Genomic DNA, 12,419 nt, shown 5'->3' with positions numbered 1-12,419 from the left:
AAAACTAATTTAACATTTCTCTGTTTAGAAGTTTTAATAATTAATAACATTTTCAATTAGTGGTGTTGATCCTAGAGTCTTTAACAGACTTTGTTGATGTGACATCACTGAAGCTGCCTCTTCTCTATCCTTCAACCATCTCTTCTTCAACAATTGTAGGGCTCACTTCCAGAGTATCTTCAAATTCACAAACTTTATCATTGAATCAGAATCAGGCTTATTATTACCCGCATGTGTCGTGAAATTTGTTAACTTAGCAGCAGCAGTTCAATGCAATACATAATATAGATGAAGGAAAAAATAAATAAATAAATAACAGTATACATATATTGAAATGATTAAAAATCATGCTAAAAACAAATAATATATATAAAAAAGTGAGGTAGTGCGCATAGGTTCAATGGCCATTTGGGAATCGGATGGCAGAGGGGAAGAAGCTGTCCCTGAATCGCTGAATGTGTGCCTTCAGGCTTCTGTACCTCCTACCTGATGTTAACAGTGAGAAAAGGGCATGCCTAGGTGCTGGAGAACCTTAATAATGGACGCTGTCTTTCTGAGACAGGTGTCCTGGGTACTTTGTGGGCTAATACCAAAGATGGAGCCGATTAAATTTACAAGCATCTGCAGCTTCTTTCAAGCATGTGCAGTAGCCCTCCCCACCCCCAATACAAGCCTGTCAGATGCTCTCCATGGTACATCTGTAGAATTTTTTGAGTGTATTTGTTGACGTACCAAATCTCTTCCATCTCCTAATGAAGTATAGTCGTTGTCTTGCCTTCTTCGTAACTGCACCAATATGTTGGGACCAGGTTAGATCCTCCGAGAACTTGACAACCAGGATCTTGAAATTGCTCACTCTGTCCAGCTCTGATTCCCTCCATAGGGATTCGTTCGTGTTCCCTCGTCTTCCGTGAAGTCTACAACCAGATTTGAATTCTTAAACAAAAATAGTAAAGGTTTAAATTTCTGCATTGATTTTAGTATGTATCTAATATCAGATACTTCTGGCAGCAAGATTAGATGAATAGTTAGATCTCCACTTCCTCCATGAGGATTGGCATGTGTTCCTTCATCTTATCCTTCCTAATCATCTTACCATTATTCTCTTGGATATCTTTCTTTGAGATGTAGACATTTGTTAAACATTTTAAGCTTCTCAGTCATTTACTAGACAATTCTTGAAAACATAGAAAACCTATAGCACAATACAGGCGCTTCAGCCCATAAAGCTGTGCCAAACATGTCCTTAACTTAGAAATTACCTAGGGTTACCCATAGCCCTCTATTTTTCTGAGCTCTATGTACCTGTACAGGAGTCTCTTAATCCGCCTTCACCACCATCGCCAGCAGCCCATTCCACGCACTCAATACTCTCTGTGTAAAAAAAAACTTACCCCTGACATCTCCTCTGTACCTACTTCCAAGCGCCTTAAAACTGTGCCCTTGTGTGTTAGCCATTTCAGCCCTGGGAAAAAGCCTCTGACTAGCCACACGATCAATGCCTCAACCTTCACCTTCTCCACCTTCTCTCCAACATCCTAATTATCATCTGTGGCCTGCTTACTGGATAGCACCTGAACCCTGTGATGTTATCGGAACCTAAACCATATTCAAGCGAAATTGTCACAATTATACTTCAGTTCAACTGCTGTGCTTTCATTTTCCCTCCCAGGTTCTGCTGACCCATTCTGAACTTTCCGTGCCCCAACATGTCTGCATGGGTATCTCTTTATTGTATATACTGATCTCTGAGCTTCGCTACGTGAAACTGGAAACATGAAGGGACGTTTGAGCCACTCAAATTAAAGTTACCTGAGATCGGGGACCATTGTTAAAGGCAACCTCTCCAGTCACAAAAATTGACTTTTTCTATTGTGTATTTAGTGTTCATGTAGGACCCCAGTGATTTACTTCCATTTTGAATGGACACCTACCAACAGCATCATTACCATTATTACACCTACCAACAGAGTCCACATTCTCCAAGATTTGATCTCAGCTCACCCAACATTAATCTGTAGACCATTTTCACATTTGGAATCGTGCTCCCGGTAGACAGAATTTACAGAATTGACATATTGTGAACTTGCTGCTTATCTCTTTTAGGCTTTCATCTATTGCTGTGACTATTGTTAAAGTTGCACGGTCCGGATTTCATATTAACAGTGCCCAAGTACTTTAAGTAACGTTCTTCCATTATTCTGCAGCACCTGATACACCCCTTGGCTTATGGGCGCTGACAACGTCTTTGATGGAAAGATTTTATGTTCCATTCCAAACATGTAACCAAATCCGTCCAGTCATTCAGATTGTACTTATACACTTGTTATGATAATGAATCCCTTTGCAACACCTTAGCTATATCTACCTCTATTAGGACAGTCATCCTTTACTGCCCATCTAACTAATCAATAAATTTTATCTTCAAATAATTCTGCAGAAATGGGGTTTGGTTTCTTTAACACTTTACTGTAATATTTATTCCCAGTAATTGTAATTGAAACCCTGTAATTTAAGTCTCCTTCATATTTCCATAGAATGCATTTGCCCAGAAGATAAAGCAAACAAAATATATCTGCAATGTCGCAGATATTTTTGAAATCAAACAACCGTAAAAGGTTTTGTGTTTAATGTATCAAAGCAAAGATTGTATCCAACTAGCATAGAAACAATTTATACAGAATTTTATGAAATATGAGCATTTTTTTAAAAAGGAGATTAAACATTTATGTCATCTAATCAACAATTGATCCTTAATAATAATAAGTAATGAGTTATTTGCTGTCAGTTAATTTGAGAACGCAAATTATTTCATGAAACACAGCCTGAAGCTGCTTCCAAATATGGCAATAGAGATTTGGAGCTTTAAACATAGGTCTCTGGTTGTTTTTCTTGCCCTTAATCCAAAGATTAATTTTATTATCTTTATTTATTCGCCATGCTGAAATGGAGCCTGGGTTGTAGAGTTAATATAGTGAATATATCTGATCCTCAAATAAATAGTAGAAACTAGGAGTTAAGTTCAATATTAAGCCACTGGTTAGTTAGCTGACCTCACGACAGATGTAGGAACACAGTGATCAGCCTCATTGAAGGTGCGGCTGGCAAGAGTGTAACATGGTGAATATTCATCCACTGTGGCATGTGCTAAGTGCTGGCACAATGAGGGACTCCATTCCCCAAACTGCCTGTTTGTTGGCCAGATTTCTCTGAAATTCAGCTTCACTGAAGTCACAGGAACAGTTTTTTAGAATCAGATTTCAAAGCAGGCATGTGACCACAAAGAATGTTTAGCACTTTTAACAGCACCAATTGCAATTTCAAAGAAATGTTTTCATCTTGTTTTCTGCTTAATAAACTCTGCTGGAAAGAATGTGGTAGGATTCACAGAATTTGCACTGAGTGCCAGTACAATGTAGAATAAATCAGGGCATAAATCCATTTTCACTCTGGCTGCTATCAGTTTTTTTTTCAGATTGATTATATTAATATACCAATGCAGATATCATTGGCAAGAGTCACTCCACTTTCCAACCATCTCACCCACTGTTCTTGTGCTTTCTCGGTGATTTTGTCTTTACTGAGGTGCGTGGAAGAATCTGGCCAACAAGCAGGCAGGCTGAGGAATGCAGTGTCATTGCTCAAATCCTGGGAAAATCAGGATTTGGTGATCGGTACATACCGGTATATGCCTCAAGATTGCCTGGAATAGGTCATTTTCAACTGTTCATGCTCTATTCAGCAAAGACACCAAACATCTGTTCAACACTGGCTGGACAGTAATGACTGAAGACATGATGCAACGTGCCCCTAGTGTTTCTATCAAATACCAGTTTTGACAGGGTCATAGAAATCCTTGGGAAGGATACCATAAAGAGAACTTGCCCATGTCCACATCCATCCAAAGGAGATAAAACTTATGCATCTTTGAAAGAAGTCTTCCAACAATCATCAATACAACGCAGCTCTCAAAGGTGTATGCTCACACAGGGAAAGATGTGCTGTTGCCACTGTTTAGATTATATTTTGGAGCCAAGACCGCATTGATAACAGGACATGGTTAATTTTTGGAGTCCAAGTAGAAACAAACTAGCTAACTGGCCACAATAAAACTAAAAATGCTGCAGACACTCAGCAGGTCGGGCAGCATCTATGGAGAAAGAAAGAGGGTAACGTTACAGGTCAAAGACGCTTCTCTTGCTTCTCTCTCCATGGATGCTGTCTGACTTGCTCAGTGTTTCTAAAATCTTCTGTTTTTATCTTAGACTTCCAGTTTGATTTTCATTACCCCATGATGACCTGAGTGGGTAATCTGGAGTTTGCACTGTTCCTGCACAAGGTAAAGTGCGAGTTTATTCCAATTGGGACTGTAGTCCAGAGGCCAGGGATTATGATGCGGTTGGGCATATTATATACCTAGGTGCAACAACACACATGCATTTCACAGATAGCTGTGAAGCCAGAGATCCCGATAAGCAGAAACAGTGCTACATCTGCGCCCAAGTTCCATAGGGTAACTGCCCAGCCAACTCACTGTGAAAATTCAAACAAGAGCTCAGTGGCAAATAACAGCATTGTTTGAAATGGACTTCCAGATCAGCAGGTCCTGAACTCAACGGCTTGTGATCGCAGAGTCCTGGGGTTGAAGTTCAGACATTGGTGAGTCTGGACGTCAAGGTCGAGAGGTCAGAGCCTCAAGGTCGGCGTCTGGTGTCCAAGAGCCAGCGCCATGGGCTGGAAATCAGAAGCTCGGAGGCAACCTATCCTGGAGTTGGAGGCCCAGCTGTGTGTGTGTGGGTGGGTGGAAAGGGGCTTGTGTCCTTGTATGCTGGCTGTGTGTTATTCTGCTGAACACGGTGGATATGCTATGTTGGTGCTGGGATGTGCGGCTGCTCCCAGCATATTCTCAGACTGTGTTGGTTGTTAATGCAAATGACTTAACATATGTTGTTAACATATGTTTTGATGTACTTATGCTTAATAAATAAATCTAAATGTAAAAATTGTTTTGTAAAAAATACATGTTCACTTCCGAAGTTTTACAAAGTCTGTGATTATGGGTAAGTACTGATAACAGTGAAAGCTGGGAACATTTCACCTCCTCTCTTGGCCGATGATCACAGTTGGATCCAGATGTTTCTGCACCCTATGGGGGTCCATGACTTCCATTCTTCAGCCAAGAAGTTCCAGTCTTGTAAAACATGTGGCAGGCAGCCTCGGCAAACATGGTGAAACATCTGCCTGGCCTTTTGAAAAACAATTTGCATAGAACCAATGAGGGTTCATGCTTGGGAGATCATTTTCATAACTTAAAGTCCCTCCTCCACACACATCCTAAGGGGAGTCAAACCCATGCCCCTAAATATTTTCACCTACAGCCACTTATTTTCACCCCTTTAAGATGGAGCCATTAGATATAGCTCTCACCAAATGTCACTATTCAGATCAGGGGTTCCCAAGTTTTTTAATGCCATGGACCAATACCATTAAGCAAGGGATCCATGGATCCCAGTTTGGGAACCGCTGATCCAGATGACTAGAACTACAGTAAGGCTGCACTCGGTATTTATGACTCTCACTCAGATGATCTAAAGTCCACTGACCAACTCTGGTGGTGGTGCCCCACGTCAAACATAGCTGAAATTCCTGTGCAGAATTTTAGTGGCCACACAGCATACCAAAACAAGACCAATAAACACCTGTAAAATATTGTTAAATATAATATTTTTATTATGTATGGATCATTTTGTAACAAAAATATTTTCAACATCTTTTAGATAAAGTGAGGAGAGAGGATATCTAGATATTGATGATATGACCAACCATTTTATAAGATGGTCATTTTGGATTGACATAGTATAAATGGCTCCTTTGGACAAATGGTTATGTTTCTTCTGCTCAACAGAAGATACCAATCTATATTTAAATATCTGCAGAATGATTAATACACTCATTATTTAACAAGTCAATAGTTGTGTACAGAATTGTGCAACACAGATGGTCTTCACTGATATCGAAAGTGTCACAGAAAATAACATAAATATACATTTGAACTGCTTGTTAAATATTAGCATTAAGTACAAAACAAGCAGCTTTTCTTCCACAATGGTTTATCTACATAGACTACCATAGTGTAAATAGAGGAAAACCCAGAATTTTTATAAAAGTGATTTCAATAAATAGAAACTGAATTTTAGCCCAGTGGTTCAAGCCTGGTTCTGCTACACAGCAACCCCATTCTTTCAGTAACATCACAATCTTTACAGTACTCCACAGAATTAAAATCTTCAGGGCATATTTACATTTCCTGTTCCACATCAGCATCAAACATACAAAGTTAAAGCCCTCTTATCTATAGAGTGAAATGGAGAGAACGGATTTCATTCTACACTTTCACTACTGCACTAAACTTAAAAGCATCAGCAGTACATCAGCAGAAACTGCAGGCAGAATTCAGACAAAGTCAGACAAAAGAACACAAAATTCAACATTTGCTTTAGAATTACCCTTACATCTTCACAACAGCCTGCTTGCATGTTCTTTGCTCTTTTGGGAGTTGGAAACAGAAGAACAGGCAAAAATCAAAATTACATATTTAATCTTGTACGGTCTTTGATGAAATAAACCAGTTCTTTGTACAAATTGAACTGCACAGTTAAGAAAAGATTATCTTCAAGTGACAAATCAATGAAGCAAACAATACTCAGAGAAACATGTCATCAATGCACAGGATTATTCCAACCACTGCTGTCACTATCAAGGTAAAGGGGAAACATAATAATTAGAGATTTTCTTCTAAGGCAATACCACGGGATCAAGAATGGCTTATTCCACTCTGGTTTTGTGCGTTCTGGGGTATCTGATGAGGCCAATGTGAGAACCACAGACCGTTCCACAAAAGGGGCAGATAGTGACTGACAAGGCAAGACGAATGGTTATCTTACAAGGTGGTGAGCTCCTGGTTCTCTTCCCACTTGAGAAATCCCAGGGGTCATGTGGAGCTGCTGAATTTCTTCTAGGAGGCTCTGAGCACAGCCTTGAATCCTTTCCTGTGTGTGCTGGGAATCTGTTCTCATAACCAAGCTTGGAATGAATTGTCTGCATTGGGACTCTGGTTTTGAGCATGTGAGAGACATAGACTGCCCATTGTTGCTGACTGGGTGCCAGCAGGGCCTCAGTTCTAGTGCTGTTAGTTGAAAGGGGACACAGATGTGATTTCATTTACCTTCCAATGGAATTGTGGCATCTCTCCAGTGTTTTAAGATAGCAAGATCTCAGAAACATTCCATAATTAGGAATTACTGCCAGCTGGTGAACCATGAATTTTATGCCAGGCTTGTGGTTCTGATTTTCAAAATAACCTTTTCTTCAATCGACCATAGGGAGTGTTGATGCATTGACACTGTCACCAATGCTTGCCTTCACCAGAACGTGCCTCCTGAGATGTGAGAAATGGTTTATCCTGTTCAGGGTCTCACTACGAACCTGTATTGCTGGAGGACAGTGTCCAACCAGGTCAGGTTGATAGATGGCCTTTGTCTTTCAAATAATGAACGAAAGGTTCATCTTCTTGAACACCACCACAAATGAGTCAACAATACAGCAGACTCTACTCGGCCAGTACAAATTTGTGCCAATTTGAATACTTTGAATGCCACCTGGGCTCAGGTAAACTCATAGGGGTTTAGTTGAGGATCAAGAATTCAATCTGGTTCTGTTTCACTTGCATGGTTTCACCTCAGCATTGCAGGCACAAGCATTGCAAGAACACACAGAACTCTTAATAAGCCAAAAAGGAAAAAAAAAGCTGCTTGAACACATTGCAGATTAAATATTTTCAATGGCAAGATAAATACTAGTTCAGATGAAAAATCACTGAGCTGAAACATTAACACCCTTCACAGATGTTGCAAGAAACACTGAGAGTTTTCAGCTGTTCTTATTTCAGATGTCCAGCATTTGTAGTACTTTGCTTTATCAACGCACTTCTACATCTTGCCACAAACTGATTTGTTATTGCAGTTGAGTGTTAAGATGTCCTACTCAGGCAGTCATTGAATTGCCTAGTTCAGGTTAACATTCTCTGAAAAGAAGCCGTAGACTAAAGATAGGAAGTTTATCAGCAATTTGGATCATCTCTATTCCCAAACCAGCTCAGTAATGGGAAAGACAGAGAAAGATAGAAATGAACTATAATAATGACAATGAATAAATGGAGCTTGTACATTTTTAAGCTCTACTTAAGGCTTGACCAGTGCACATAATGCAAACACTCAAAATGATTATTTAGGCATCAGTTCCAAATCCATTCTTCTTAGTATCAGCTAAACACATGAAATATTAATCATAATCAGAGAAAGAACGGTCATTTGAGAATAAACAATGCTCAGGATTTCTGATTTATACCATAGTTAAGTCACAGGTCAGGAGGCAACAGGGCAGAAAAATATTGGCTAGCTGTCAAAGAAATGACTCATGCAAAGAACTTGGTGAATATTTTACAGTAACTGGGTTTAAGAAGTAGCAGAAACTCCAAATGCTGCAACAAACATTGGAAGGCTGAGGATGGGATTTATTTTTTTAAGATTTCATTCAGCTTTCCTAAAATGATCTGGGTTAAAAATAATATCCAGGTCTGGCCAGCAGACAGGTAAAGAATTAAGAATGTCTGAAACAGAGACACACACCTTGAGTGGAGCAGTAAAGGTTATTCTCCTTTTCCAGCCCATTGCACACTTTAGTAACGCAGGGAACAGATCGAGAGTGGGGTGCTACTCAGGTTAAGACGACAGCACGGAACCATTTTTTTTTGCATTTGAAAATATATAAATGTACTTTAAAATTATTTTAGTTCTTGGAGGTAAATACAGACTTGTGCAAGAGACTTTGGAATAAATATGTAGAAATTAATTTTTAATGATAGCTTCAACAACATGATTAAAAATTGAGGAATTGATTGTCAAAGAATTAGATTAATATTTGACCTGAAAAAAAATTCCAAGAAATTAACTTGAAATAAAGCATTGAAATTTTAAGGAATGTATTGAAATGCTTGTCCAGAACTGGGTAGTCAGACTTGCCTAGTGTGCAGAAATAGATTTTCTATTGCAAACTGTATAATTACATGCAATATTTCAATAGTTTTCTCACAATCGTGAAACATGCTTCAGTTTGTCCTGTAACTATTCAAACGTAAACACAAATGGAAATAGTCTCTCACAAACAATGAGCAACAGGTCAGACAAATCACTTATCAAGTATCTAAGGACCTGACAAGTATCTGCAGCAACATAGCTCTTCAATTGATAAGTTACATATTTAATAATTAAGGATTTCTGTGACATACAGTAAATTCATCTCCATGCAATGATATTTCTTCTGTATGTCCTAAACACTTTATCTATCCATGAGATATAGTAGGACACCCTCACAAAAATTCCAGGACGTTTTGGTCTTGCACAGCCTCGGCCAGGAATGATAACACCTTGTAGTAACTTCTCACCACTTTCTTCACAGACCAGAGGACCACCATAATCTTTCTACAAAAGCCAGAGATGTAAGTAATTAGAAGGATTAATGTCTTCATAAGTTTATTACCGTTGAGCTTTGCTCTGATATTTGGAGTTAGTAGACAAAGACTTATGAAATGAGGCAATTTTATCCGGTAACGGCTGAAAATCCACATGCACAGACTAACATAAAGTCATTTGGAGACTGAGTCACCCAAGCATTAAAAGATATTTGATTAACATCTAGACTTAAGTATTAGGATAGAATTGTGCAAAAGCACACTTATTGAAAGCTTTCTGTTCAGGGCCATAAATTAGAGAATCACAGATGCAATGAAAACATGGAATTTTAACATGAGAGTCAATGAAAAGAGTTGAGAATTCTGAACATCACCCAGCAAATGCTTCCAAATCCACCAAAGGAAACTAGGGAGCTGGTGTTACTACTGTTGCCACAAATTAAAAAGTTGAGATTTTAACAATCTTTTGCTTCCCTCAAATTTTATAAATTTTAAGCCATCAGGTCAAATGCCAGTGGGACCGTTGATGGTGAAAGAAGAAGTAAAGCAAATCATAATATTCAGTTGTGGCTGATACAGCTCTTTCTTTCACAAAACATAAAGGGAAAGGTGATTCATTGATAGTGGGTTTAGCACCAATTTGGATTCAACAGCCTGATGGCCAGGCATTCCAATTCACTCAGCACTGTGGAAGTCCGGGTAACTAAATGACAGCACATTCTATATAAAATTGACCAAGCAATTTCAATTCATTTTCACATTGACATAAATTGCTTTTAATGAGCAATGAAACAAAAACTCCATTCACTGCAGTTCTGGCCTCCCACATGCACAATCTTCACCCTAGCCTGCCAGCGAACACACACAATAGCAGTTCATCCAATCATTTATTTTTAAACCAAAACAGAACGCAATTCAAAGAATAAAAGACTCCAGCAGTTGATACTAATTATTCTGCCATTGTTCAGCACAGCATCATCTTCTAATTCTAGCTACTAGCAAGCACTCTCCTTGACCATAAATTAGCTGTAATCTTTAAAAAGGATGTTTATTTCTGCCTTATTGTAAATTGGAATGACTTTATAACCCAACGCCAACAGGACCAGTCAGTTTGTTATTGTGCCAACCTCAGAAGAAAATGTTAGCAGAGGCCCAGTGCAAAACATTTATACTCAGTTTCCCAGCTTTTTTCCGGATTTTTGACTTTGATGTTCTGTTGAAATACTCTTAGTGCACTTTGTGGGTATGTTGGGGTCATCTACTGTGTCCGGTGCTCCGGTGTAGCCTCCTGTACATCAGTGAGACGCAACATAGATTGAGATCTACGCTCTGTCTGCCAGAAAAAGTGGGACCTCACAGTGGCCACCCATTTTAATTCCACTTCCCACCCCCATTCCAATATGTCCACCCATGGCCTCCTCCGCTGTCATGTTGAGGACACATTTAGGTTGAAGGAATAACACCCTATATTCTGTTTGGGTAGCCTCCAGCCTGATGGCATGAACATCGATTTCTCAAAATGTCAGTAATGCCCCCAACTATCTTCTTGCCTGCCCATTGCCTCCCTCTGGTGCTCCTCCCCCCACCCCTTTTCTTACTTCCATGGTCTTGTCTCTTTCACCAATCAACTTCCCAGCATTTTACTTCATCTATCCCCCTCCAGGTTTCATCTATCATCTTGTGTTTCTCTCTCCCCTTCTCCCACCTTTTAAATCTACTCCTCAGCTGTTTTTCTGCAGTTCTGCTGAAATGTTTCAGCCTGAAATGTTGACTGTACTCTTTCCCATAGATGCTGCCTGGCCTGCTGAGTTCCTCCAGCATTTTGTGTGTGTGTGTTGCTTGGATTTCCAGAATCTCTTGATTGTCTCTTGTTTGTCATCATCATATAGTGTCTTTGTCAGCAGTGATCACAGTTTGGATGGGTGCCAGAAATTTATGACATATTTTGATAAAAATTGTTTTTTTCTAAACTTGAAAAATCATTCTTGTTTCTGTGGATTAACAACAAAGGATTTATTGTACGTCTTTTCCTTACTGTGAAGAACATAGAGAGTTGGAAGGAGAAGGACATGTTACTGCGATCAGGATGCAGAGGCCAACAAAGGTTAAACATGTGTTCACCTCACTGGCAGCTGCCCACAAGATTTTTTAGATTGCACAGTTCCTCCAAGAGGACCACACCCACAACCTTGTCGTTGGGTTTGGAGGCTTGTGTGCCTCAATGACCTGGAGAGCTATGTTGGCTGGAGTCAGGGCTTTATGCTTTGGTTCGTGGTAGGGTCAAAGGGTAGAGGCCAGTCTAAGAGTGGTCCACCATTCCTTCATGGTTCTGGGTTCAGCTCAGGGATATCACCCCTGACTGGTCGAACAAAATTGTTACGGAAACAGCAACGAAGAATCCTTCTACATCTGAGTGTGATGGTGTTCTTGAGTCTCCACCTGGGACATGCATGACTGACAGTAGCGAGAAGAAGCTACTGATGTGACGAAGGAAGCCCTGATCACTACCAGAGATGGAGGACCTTCATTGCTGTCCTAACCGCCAGCAGCATAATGGGCAGTAAGTAAGAGTGCATAGTTACCATGATTGTTTATTTCTTATTGTACAACACAATTTTTGGAGGATTTGTGACAGTGAGCTGCTGAAGTGACAGCTTCAGATAATTAGACTACCAGCTAAGGATGAGCTACATAAAGACCTGTTTGACCCACGCAGTTTGGGAAACAAATTTATGCCATCTATTCACCATTGCAAGTTCACTGTACAGCCAGCACTAAACATATTTGTTATATGCTTTATTACATTAACAAGGGCCCGGTTTTGTGAATATCTTGTGCTAATTCGGGCTAATCTTCTCTGCTTAAGAGGATGCAGACACCATTGTGAAAG

At 39.7% G+C, this 12,419-nt stretch overlaps 1 protein-coding gene across 2 annotated transcripts in view; it reads right to left on the bottom strand.

Moving 5' to 3' along the window:
- Positions 1 to 5,707: 5,707 nt before the first annotated feature.
- LOC140738776 (hepatocyte growth factor-like) overlaps positions 5,708 to 12,419 on the bottom strand; it is a 49,703-nt gene continuing 42,991 nt past the window's right edge. For both annotated transcript variants that reach the window (XM_073066579.1, XM_073066580.1), the window contains exon 18: positions 5,708 to 9,539. In XM_073066579.1, the coding sequence (XP_072922680.1) occupies positions 9,354 to 9,539 (186 nt within the window). In that variant the 3' untranslated portion in view covers positions 5,708 to 9,353. The remainder of the gene's footprint in view (positions 9,540 to 12,419) is intronic.

This window comes from Hemitrygon akajei, chromosome 14 (genome assembly GCF_048418815.1).
Source record: "Hemitrygon akajei chromosome 14, sHemAka1.3, whole genome shotgun sequence".
In the NCBI taxonomy this organism is placed as follows: domain Eukaryota; kingdom Metazoa; phylum Chordata; class Chondrichthyes; order Myliobatiformes; family Dasyatidae; genus Hemitrygon; species Hemitrygon akajei.
This window is presented reverse-complemented; position numbering and strand designations above follow the sequence as displayed.